An 11,423-nucleotide genomic window follows, 5' to 3' on the forward strand; every position below is an offset into this window, starting at 1 on the left:
CAGATATCCCGAGCCATCAAAGGTCTATGAGCTAGATCTGTATGTATGATCTCTGCTGCCTGAACTCGAACCCGCTCTATCAAGAACCGCGGTGATGGGCTGCCCTTGCCAAAAGCTCGGGCGTTCCTGGCCAGTCATACCTGATAAGTTGTACAAGATGCTCGAATAGCCATGTTGCGCATCTGAGAGATACCAGCCCATCACCGAACCTTCTCCAAAAAGCAATCCCTCCGACACCAAGCGTCCCCGGGGATCCCAGTCAAACTCTAAGCACCCCACGTCGACACGCACTGGAAGAGCACATGATCCACCGACTCGTCCACCCGACAATCCGGGCCTAGGGGGAAAAACTCACTCCTCGTGTACTCAACACTGAACACGTCAGCGGACGCTCCCAAGCCACCTTTCAGATGAAGAGAGCAACCTTCTGGTGTAGCCCAAACCCCCACATCCAGCCACAATCTAAGCCCGGTTCTAACACTTACTGAAGAGCTCGGAAAACATCATCGGCTCCGACACTCACTCTGCAAGTAGTGCTCCAAACGCTAACATCTGCACCTGCAGATTCCGAAATGGGGAGCGCCTAAAGTTGTCCACCTCAGTTAATACTGAAATCAAGGAGGTCGGTCTAAGCTCAAGTCAAAATATCCAATATTTTTTATCAATAATATAAGAACCAATTCAGTCTCAACAAAGTTGCACAGCGTGAAAGTGACATCAATCTCTGTACTCTAAGAAGTTAAAGGGATGTTAAGATCTTTCTGTTGTTTTTTTAGTTTATGATATTGTTCAACAACAAAACATTTTTTTGAAGTTTCCCAACCCATTATAAGTAAATTATTTGATAACAGATAGCAAAATGTATAAATAATGATTACCGGTGAAACCGTGTCGAGCTAAATATTCGATTCAATTTTAAAATCTCGTTTTAGAAGATTTTTCTAAAACAGATTTGGGATGCGAGATATTGGCCGGTGAAGCTCACTATGTTCCTAACGGTTGGAGACCGGAGACGTTGAGTCGCGGGACGAGGAGAAGAGAAATCAAACAGACTAAGAGATCATCTCATATCGAGCCCTAGATTTTATCAAAATCTCTATGCATAATTTTAACAGATTACGTTACGTACCTTCTCCAGGCTGGAGCCCAGCCTAAACAGCACTCTAATAGATAAGAGAGAATAAAACAGTGTTCATAGAAGGAAACCTTGTTTACGTCTAGGAAAGCCGTGTTCTTCCCGAGCCGTTTGGCTGTGTTTCTTTTGGGAGTCCAGAGCATGGAAAGATTTAGCAAAAGTCCATGGCATTGGATCACAAGAACGGATGAATCACGAGAAGATGACGACAAGGCTCCAGTGTTCGCCTCGCCATCTTCATCAACAAAAGTTTTCCACGACGACGATTCGGTGGCGACAGCAAAGCGCAGGCCTTCCAAGACGATATTGGTTGCGGCTGCCTCACGAATCCGATCGCTCTTCACGGCGTCAATCGGCGTCAAGAAGCAACCGGCGGGCCTCGGTCCTCGCGTGACGGGGACCCTCTTCGGTCTCCGTTACGGCCCCCATCGCCGCGTCCACTTGGCCTTCCAGCGGGACCCCAAGTCCCCACCGGCGGCGCTCATCGAGCTGGCCACCACGACAGGCCCGTTCATGGCCGACCTGGCATCGGGGCCGGTCCGGTTCGTGCTCGAGTGCCGGAAGAGAACGGACGGCTCGTCGCCGGCGCCACTCTGGGAGGAAGGCGAGTGGAAGGAGTACTGCAATGGGGGGGTGCGCGGCAGTGCATGGAGGCGGCGGCACGGGGACGTCGATCGCAAGGTGCTCGGGGCTTTGCGGCCGGTGACGTTTGGGGCGGGAGTGATGCCGCACGGCGAAGGCACAGGATCGAGCGGCGATCTGGTATATATGAGAGCGAGGTTTGAGAGGGTGGCGAGGTCCAAGGACTCGGAGGTGTTTTATATGATTGGTTCGGAGTCCGAGGGTCATCCTGAGATTAGCATCTTCATGTTCAGAGTTTAGTTCGCGTTTCTTCTTCTCCCCTCTTTTATTATGAACATTGTTTGCTGTTTCCTTCGTCTGCTTTTTTTAGGTATCATGGAAATATATAGGATTTGAGAATCTTAGACACACAGGTTTAGCAAATTGAAGCATTCGATTCTATTGACACAGAAGTCAGATGTTTAGCAAACAGCAAAAGGCTTTGAAAAGCTTTTGCTGAACATTACCCTAAAACAAAAAAAAAGGCTTTTGCTGAATAGGAGAGGTTAGACTGATGACAGATACGTTCGGTTAAGATTTAGCATGACAAGTTCTATTAGAGGGCAGATTTAAATTTTCTTCCCGTAAGTGGTCAACTAAAAGAGATTTGTGGCCACTCAGAGAGCACCCTTATGATCTATTATTTTCTAATTTTATTAGATATATATGTACCCGTATTGTATGAAATATCTATTTTAGCAAGCAAAGAAAAAAAAAAACACCTGTTTACATTGCAATGCTAGTTGATGACAAAATCACGTTGAAGGAAAGAAATATTCTGGTTTTGTTCACAAGCCAGGCATGGAAAACTCGGATGCAGTTAATAAACGCAAATTACGTGCAAGCAACAGCCAGAGAAATCACCATCAAGAGAATCTCAAAATTGCAACTGAAAATTAGTTAAAATTAAGAACAAGAGAGATGAATAAACCAAAATTGCAGGAAAAATTACAAAGAAAGACCTGCTCCTCATTAAACAACAGAAATCCTGCAGCAATAGGACCCCAGACAGACCAAGGCACCAACAATTGTGCTTTAAAAAAAAAAAGTTACCAAGTTAAGTGTTGTTCTGTTGAGCATTCAGTGATAAATGCAAACCTCAGCCACAGGCAGGAATGATTTGAACTGGTAAATGAGAATAACTGGGATCGCTTTGGCCATTAGAGCTCACATGAAACTATTCCAGCTCAACTAGAATTCCCTCCAACCCTTATTTGCATAAACCACTGGATCTCTTCCATTAGCAACTAAAATTAAAGCATCAATAGCAAATATGATCCCAAACTACTAAGAAAGATAAAATTTAAAATATAAAGTGTTGCAGTCTGCTTAGCAACATGAGAATGATCATGCTTACATTCATTAAGAAAAGTCACACGATGATGGACTACATGATACATGTAAGATAGGATCGGACATCCTACTGATTCTAGAACACCAAAGACTGGGAGTCCATCTTTCTTGACAGTAGTTGCTTCACTATCCAATCAACAAATGGGTACAGCCAAATTTATTTGCATTACCTTTTGTTTGATCACAAACATATAATTTCTTGTTTAGGAATATTTACAAATTGTGAAAACATTCTGCAATAACACCCAAAATTTGGGAATCCTTTGGGAAAATTCTGGTTGAGCATCATGCAGATCACCTTAGATCAAAAGGAGGGTGAGCAGGATAAGACGATACGACATCCAAGTATCATTCTTCTTGCAGCATTAGTAAAAGATGCTCCTTGTACATAAAGGGATGTATCAAGGGCACCCACAAATGAGAGAGATACCTGGGGATACTCACATCATAAAATAGACAAGCACATAAAACAATTAAATAAATAAATAAACAATAGGCAATCAAAGGAAGAGAATATAGATGTATTACCAAGTAGCAACTCCAAGAAACAACCAGTGAATGATAAAAGAAACCAAAAAATCCTTATTCAGATTGTTAGCTTGACAGCAGAGCCTACCCACAAGAAATGTTCCATCAAGTGAAAAAAGAAACAGCAAAGACAAATCTATTATGTACCATTTCTATACACAGGATAAAGTGTTTGATCAATATTTTGTTCTAGGACTGTTATCAATTAGAGCAAATAATAAAAAACGCTCTCGGCCTAAAGAAAGAGGTAAAAACACCCTGCTAAGGTCTTGTAGTTCCTAATTAGTTATTTTTCGAGAACACGAACAGAGCCAAGCTGGTGGCCGCTGGAGAACAAGAGGTTTGTGTCACCTATCGTACAGGCTACAGAACCTCATTGTTGACATATGAGATGCAGATAGAACCTGTTTTTTTGATGCATAATTGAACTGGAAACAAGTCAGGATCAACCTATTTATGACATTTCATATCATGCAAGAGGATTGCTTAGCAGAAAGACTTCATTGTACTAGAATAGCAAGAAGTAAGCATTTAGTTGGCATTCATTACATCACAAAGAAGCAGTGAGCTTTATAGACTACTCTCATAAAACCTACTATAGAGAGCATTGAATGACAGATAGACCATAGCATGGAAGGATCATTCAAGTAATTTTGATATATAAGTAGAATTATGTGGATAAGGTCGCAATGTATTTGTACACATACTAATTTGAAATTGGATGGTTAAATAAAAGTACTACTTTCAAATGCACATGCAGGTATTAATATTCCCAGATGACGAACAAATTGATATACAATACTGAACTGTCTTGTATTCTTAGGCCAGCATACACATATATTAATAAACATGTGATGACAAAATTTATGTCAACATAATGAATATTTCTTCACGAGGGCTTCGATCACGAATAAAGGATGATTAATTAAAGAGACATATTATCAAGTCTGTCTTAAATTTACAAGTTCTAAAAGGACGAGTCCATATTAGTTCTAGAAGGTCAACTTAGGAGTTAGGACACAGTTCAAGTCTACATTGACTTAGGACACCAGTTATATATTAGTCTAACTTGATTATTGTAGGAATACCTGTTCAATCTAAATCGATTTACTCTATTATATATATATATATATATCCCTTATAGCCCCAAAGGAACAGTGTAATTGAGTATCCTAGATATTAGGTGCATTGGGAGCTAGAGTTTGTGAGGTAATCTTGTACTCTGTAATCTCCAAAAAAAAAAAATTTATAGTGAAGCTTTTGCATCGTCTCTGCCTGTGGACGTAGATCAATAGACCGAACTATATAAATATTGTGTGCTCTTGTTCTTCTCTTCTTGTTTTGTTATTCTCGCTGCCTGTCACAACACAAATTAAACCATCAAAATACAGAGAAGAATACCTGACACTTAATCTTCAAGACAAACCTAATAAAAAGAAACTGAAATTTGTAAATATGTTCTGCTAAACACACCAGAAACGTTAGCATGCATATTGTATAATTTGACAACAACTTGATGCTTAAGCAAAGGCACCTATTTTCTTTTTTAATTCAGCTAACCAAATCACTCCTTGCTTGCATGTGAAGTTTATTAGTGGCATAAGATAGTAACACTTTACAGAATACAGGCAAAGGAATACATAGTGGTTATGTGGAAATGGATACGTGTGATGCAGTTACAGAACCTATCCTATATCCTATACATCACATCCTGGGGAAAGCCTCTGGTTCTATTACGACCAATAAACTTCAAATCAATTTTTAAATAGTTCTGATAGTTGAAGATGCAAGAAAGAAGCAGGCCTGCTTGAAGAAAGAAGTAATCCCAGAAAATTAGCAGCAAGACAGTTGGCATTTCTTACCAAAATATGGCAGTGGAAGTGTGTAACATGTGTAGAAAGCATCCATTACCTATTCTTACCAAGAGGAGTCAAGAAATCAAATCAGATCGGAGTTCATCAAGCAACCAACTTGGCAACAAAATTCCACCAGATACAGGGTCTTCAGAGGTTAAAATATGCTGGTAAACTACCCACATTTATACCATCAGGACTCGTCCAAAATGAAGCAGAATGGTAAAATAAGATCATAAAGAAGCCCTTTTTTTTTTCTTTTCCGTAAACCAATTATTCACTATACTATAAATTGCCTAGGTAACAAAGTAAACAAATAATATTGTCAAAAAAAACAGAGATACATAATATAACATGAAGGATTGAATTATCATGCTCGGCTAGTGCATGCCAAATCAATCTACCAACTGAAGAGAAAAAAAAATGAAGGGCAAAAAGATAGAAGCAGCCTGCATGTAGGTGCACCGATGCTTTATCGCTCATTGCGCACTCAAAGCTAGTTCATAATATATTAATCATCTAGAGCATTGTTCCAGAACCAAATGAAGAAACATGTCTTAATATCATGCCAGAAATAATCCCAGGGCATCATCAAAAGAAATAGCAACAATGAATTAGTCGGATTTTGATTCTTTTATTGTACCTATATCACAAGTTATACAATCACCAGTAGTTTAAATGAATCTGGATTAGCTCACAGTTCTTATGACAGCAGGACAAAATTTTCACAGACTACATCTGGAGCCCAGTAAAACAACACACAAAAGATAAAGCAAACCAAGATGTGCCACCGAGCAACTCACCAGAGCTAAGATGATCATGTTATATAGCAATTATTGCAAGCATATATATGCTTTATGAACTTTAAATGGATAATACAAACTTCAGTGCGATACATATAAGTTGCAATATGATCGTTCATGTTTATGGCATCAATTCATTACAGAAAAACAAATTCAAAATTCCTAAAATATGCGATGAATTATCCAAAAAATAAATAAAGTATGCAAGAACCTTTTCGATCTGGGTGTTTCCTTTCTAGTTGCAAAACAATTCACCATTATAGCAAGCAAGAGCAAGAAAAAAAAAGCATTCCAGGAAAATGGAAAAGAAAGGAAAACACAAATAATGAGGGTAGAAGATAATCAATACCTTCCACAAAGAAATTCCTATGCTCAAAGTCCAAGATCCTCAAAGGAAAACACTTTTTATCGTTGAGATAACAGCCTCGAATGCACTGAATCACCTGATGCTCCAGGCATAAAAGTGCCTGCCCGCTTCCGCCTCATAGCTTCCCACATGAAGCCTCGCTCCTTTAAAATCAGCATTCTACAATTGAAACTAATACCGTATCAGAAGCCAACAAGCATGCCCACATGGATTTCAATAACAGAATTTGACAAAAAAGAGTTAGAAGGAACGTGTAGCTTCCTCATCAAAAACACTATCTTTAACATTTCATGAAAGGAAAGACAATCGACACAAATCCATTTTCCAGTCCTCTCCCTCCTCCTTAAACCCACCACTACATCAATCAAAGAAGAAAACCACCAAAAAATATCCAAAGAATTACAAAAGAATTGAGAGAGTGGGATTAGCAACAGGGGCTCCTCAGCTTGAAAGCTTTCCTAGGACTTGTTGCCGCTGGATGGCCACTTGAACTCCTTGCTTGCCATCTTCTTCACGAGAAGAGACGGGTTAATGTTGAGGAGCACCCTCCACGGGCAATGGTCACCCAGACAAAAGCTTCCCCAACCTCTTGTCGTTCCTCATGACCAGCAGCATGTGCCTTGGAATCATCAGCTTCCTGTTATCCCGCACCACGTCCCCAGCCAACGCCAGAACCTATAACAATATAATCCCACATTGGAAAAAAATAAAACATCAGAGGACTCTAGATCTACCACCATCAACTAAGGAATTCACAGAAGAACAGAGTTTTACCTCAGTTGCAAGGCAATCAATGATGGCAGCAAGGTAGACAGGGTTGCCAGCCAACACAATAAGAGTATCAGCCCTTCTCAAGGTAGTAACCAAACTGACTAGGAATTGCAGACAGGCCTTGAAGAACTGGGAAAGCAACAATTGGGAAATCAACCAAAAAAAGGTGGGGACAGGAGATGTCGAATCATAATATGGCTAAGTGAGCAATTGCAGGACTTCAAAATATTGCAGACCATGAACATGATCAGCAGCTATATTCTCCTAATCATGGGTTTATTATAACAATCACGGACTAACAAGCAAAACCATTGAAACATTTGAGAGAAGAATACCTAGCACATCAGTTTTGATCTTCAACAAGTCTAATAAATAGAAGATAGAAATTTGTACTTTGTTTGCTTAAGATATCAGAAAAGACAAATAGGTAACAGGCAATTAACAACATCATGCATAAGCAAATTTTCAATGCAGCCAACCAATTTATTCCCTGCTCATACTTATGAAGTATATTAGCTGCCTAAGATGGTAAAACTCTACAGATTTAGAGGTAAGCAAGTATTTTGAAGAGAACCTTTTCTATTCATCCACATCCGCATCATATTTATGGTTCTCTTGGGATTAATAAACATCACCACAATTTTTGAAGGGTTCTGATAGTTGAAAATGCAGGATTGAAGAAATAACAGGTGGTTTGAATCCATAAATAATGGTAGAAAATTCATTGCAAGATAGTAAACTTTTTTGTTAAGTGGGTACATAGTGTATAACATGTGTATAGCAAGATACCACTGGGTAGGGTTGTATCTTTTGCGTGAAAGAATGATTCACCTTCCTTCACACAAATCCACCAATGGATTGTGCAAATGTCGCTCTGAGATTTGTACAAGCCGATAAATGAGAGAATTTGTAGTTCTTTGAGAGTTGTGTGGGGTGCAATCCAACAGACAATATCACAAAGGAAGATCAATCATTCATTCCCGCAAAAGATACAATCTGAACCTGCAACCACTACCTTTTTCCTGTCAAGCAGGATAAACAAACCATAGCATATCAGAGTTCACCAAGCAACCAAAATAGCAACATATTTCCAAGACAACATTTATTCAATCAGGATTCAACCCTAACAAGAAGCAGAGGAAGAATAGTATGCTAATAAAACCTTTAAAATATCCTTTTTTTGATAAACCAACCATCGGCCATAATGTTAGTCGCCAAGCTTGGCTAACAAAAATCCTTAGGCAATAATATGATTGATCAATCAAGAAAACTAGTTCGGAAAGATTAATTATCATGCTCTGCTAATACAATGGGAAATCAGTCTAACAACTGAAGAAGAAAAAGAGAAAACGTCATTGCAACCTGCATGCAGGTGCAACAATGCTTTATCACTATTTTCACAACCAAATGCTAAAAAAATTTATCATAAAAAAGGAGTCCTGTTCTGGAATTAAATGAAGAAACTCATCTCAAAATACCATAGCATAACTTACCGGCAGTCCAATTTTTTGGAGTTCGGTGATGACAAATTATGCAATCATCAGTAGCTTGAACGAATGCAAATTTGCCAAGTGGTTTTGACAATAAAAAGAAATTCAGCATTGCATTACTTGAACAAGGCTTACAACTACATCTGCCGATAAGAAACTATAACGAAAAACAAAATATGAAGAAGCCATAAGATGTGAAACTAACTCACAAGAGTGGAGATGATCCCACGTTATGTAGCAACCATTACAAGTCATCATTCACCCCATGATTTCCAAACACAGCTTCAATATAATAATCAAGTCATGATATATTTAACCAACATTCAAGACATGCACCGATTACACTCATCAAACGGTATATAATTCACAATCTAGATCCATTTCGCACCATATTATCTGGTGTCCTGTCAGAAACATACAATTGCCATTAACATCTGGGTGTTTCCCTTAATGTTCATAATAGTTTAACCACATTTCTGGCAATTCCATCAGGAAGCAACAGATAACACCAAATTGGTGAGAGCAAAAGAGAATCGATACCTACCACAGAGAATTTCCCACACATCAAACGAAGACACTGGGTGTAAGAGAGATAATTGCCTTTACTGAAAATTTGTTTTTAAAAAAAAAAAAACTTATCCGTTTCCACCTCATAGCTTCCCATATCAAGCCGCTCTCCTTAAATAACAAACAATGTTCTAAGATTGGCATTAATTATGAAATTATGTGACTAAATTCATCCATCTGGACTGCAACCTTTCGCCACAAATTAGGACATCAGAAGTCAACCAGCGAGCTCATACGGATTCCAAGAAGAAAAAAGAAGAAAAAGGGGGAAGAAAAGAAAAAAACATCGGTTCGACATTAAAAACACCGTCTAGAACATCTCCTGAAAGGAAAGAGAATTGATACAAATCCATTTGTCCAAGTCTTGTCCCCTCCTCCTCCTTACACCGTTCCCAACATCAAACAAAAGAAGAAAGCAACCTAAAAAAGATCCACAGAATTACATACAGAATTAAGGGAGCGGGAATAGCAACACAAAGGTCATCGGCTCCTAAGCTTTCTTGGGGGATTTGGTGGTCTTGGCGGGCGACTTGGGCTCCTTGCTCGCGGTCTTCTTCGGGAGAAGCACTGGGTTAATGTTGGGCAGAACCCCTCCATGGGCGATGGTCACCCCGGCGAGAAGCTTCCCCAACTCCTCGTCGTTTCTCACCGCCAGAAGCACGTGTCTCGGGATGATCCGGTTCTTCTTGTTGTCCCGCGCCGCGTTCCCGGCCAGCTCCAGAACCTAATAATCCCACATAGGGAAACGAAATAAGACCTCAGGCGACTCTACATCTACCACCGCCTCGAGAGCGAGGCGTCAAATATTTAAAGAATTACCTCAGCGGCGAGGTATTCGAGGACGGCGGCGAGGTAGACTGGGGCTCCGGTTCCGACGCGCTGAGAGTAGCGGCCCTTCTTGAGGTAGCGGCCGATCCGGCCAACCGGAAACTGGAGGCCGGCCTTGACAGACCGGGAGACCGGCTTCTTCTTCGGGCCACCACCCCTCCGGCCGCCAGCGCCCTTCTTGACCTTTCCCCCGATCTCCATCTCTCTTCTCTCCGGTGATCTCTCTCGCTCCCTGCCCTTCAGAAATTGGCGATTGCCCGTCGACGAGGGGTTATTTTATATCGCGAGGACGGGAGGTCTCCTCTTGCGGATCGAGTGATTTGGGCTGTTGGATTTGTTTTCGATCCACGGCTGAGGGCAGCTCGGATGGTGATCCGCGGCAGTCAGGGTTGGACCAATCAGGTGAGGATTTTGGGTATCTATTGTCAGAATGCTGAGTTGGAACCCGCCATGACAAGGGTAAATTTGGTTTAACTTGTTCGAGAAGAGAAATAAAGCTGGAGCGGACCGGGAGCCCAGCTTAAATTCGATTCGATCCATTTTGGAGGTCTCGGAGCGGATCTTAAAATTGAATCCATTCTATTTTTTGGGTTAGATCTAGATTTACTGAATTCAAATCTAACTCGACCTAACCAACCCGTTTGAATTTTAAGCAATTTTGGATTTCCAACCCTACGATCTGACCCGATCTGACCCAAACCAAATCAGATAAACCATTTGGGCCCAAAAAAGCTTGAACTCGTGTTGTTCTCTAAATTATGCCTTATGATTGATGTATATGTTCTATATGCGAGCAGACTTTTGCATCTTGAGTTTATAGGTCCAATTCAAAATTGAATGAATGTAGTTTTATTGTCTTGTTTTGAAGGTTTATCAAAGAATAGTGAACATTTGTAGCAACGAAGTAACAATTGGGCCTCGAGAAGGCCTGAGTACGAGGACATGGGTTGTTCCCTATATAATCTGATTTGACAAGCATTGCATATTATTTTTACAGCCAGACAATTTGGTTTGTATTTTTTTGTCCTTCAATATTCTAAAGGGAAGTCATTGAGGTTGTTTTCTGCTTCACAAACACAGTCATACTCTTTCAGATTTATTTAAACC

General features: G+C 40.3%; 2 protein-coding genes and 1 long non-coding RNA gene across 3 annotated transcripts; 1 reads left to right on the top strand and 2 right to left on the bottom strand.

The window, feature by feature from the left end:
- Positions 1–1,276: 1,276 nt before the first annotated feature.
- On the top strand, positions 1,277–2,017 carry LOC103706000 (protein MIZU-KUSSEI 1-like). Its single transcript, XM_088702150.2, has one exon. It carries the CDS (start codon positions 1,277–1,279, stop codon positions 2,015–2,017), a length of 741 nt encoding a protein of 246 aa, XP_088558276.1.
- Positions 2,018–6,840: 4,823 nt separating this feature from the next.
- Positions 6,841–8,453, bottom strand: LOC148702817 (uncharacterized). Its single transcript, XR_015968451.2, has 2 exons — positions 7,435–8,453; positions 6,841–7,335 (listed from the first exon to the last, which is right to left on the bottom strand). It is a non-coding gene; the product is annotated as an uncharacterized LOC148702817 (long non-coding RNA).
- A 1,303-nt stretch (positions 8,454–9,756) lies between these two features.
- LOC103705949 (histone H2A-like) lies at positions 9,757–10,572 on the bottom strand. The gene is made up of 2 exons (XM_088703633.2): positions 10,308–10,572; positions 9,757–10,212 (listed from the first exon to the last, which is right to left on the bottom strand). Exons 1-2 carry the CDS (start codon positions 10,515–10,517, stop codon positions 9,979–9,981), a joined length of 444 nt encoding a protein of 147 aa, XP_088559759.1. The 5' UTR covers positions 10,518–10,572; the 3' UTR covers positions 9,757–9,978.
- Between the last annotated feature and the right edge of the window lie 851 nt (positions 10,573–11,423).

Source organism: Phoenix dactylifera, chromosome 8 (genome assembly GCF_051530095.1).
Source record: "Phoenix dactylifera cultivar Ajwa chromosome 8, Ajwa_hap1_PhDact_Kaust_v1.1, whole genome shotgun sequence".
Lineage (NCBI taxonomy): Eukaryota > Viridiplantae > Streptophyta > Magnoliopsida > Arecales > Arecaceae > Phoenix > Phoenix dactylifera.

Coding starts and splice junctions, on each gene's coding strand:
- LOC103706000 (XM_088702150.2), top strand. CDS start 1,277: ATGGAAAGATTTAGCAAAAGTCCATGGCATTGGATCACAAGAACGGAT.
- LOC103705949 (XM_088703633.2), bottom strand. CDS start 10,517: ATGGAGATCGGGGGAAAGGTCAAGAAGGGCGCTGGCGGCCGGAGGGGT. Junction 10,213..10,307: donor TCGAATACCTCGCCGCTGAG/GTAATTCTTTAA, acceptor TGGGATTATTAG/GTTCTGGAGCTGGCCGGGAA.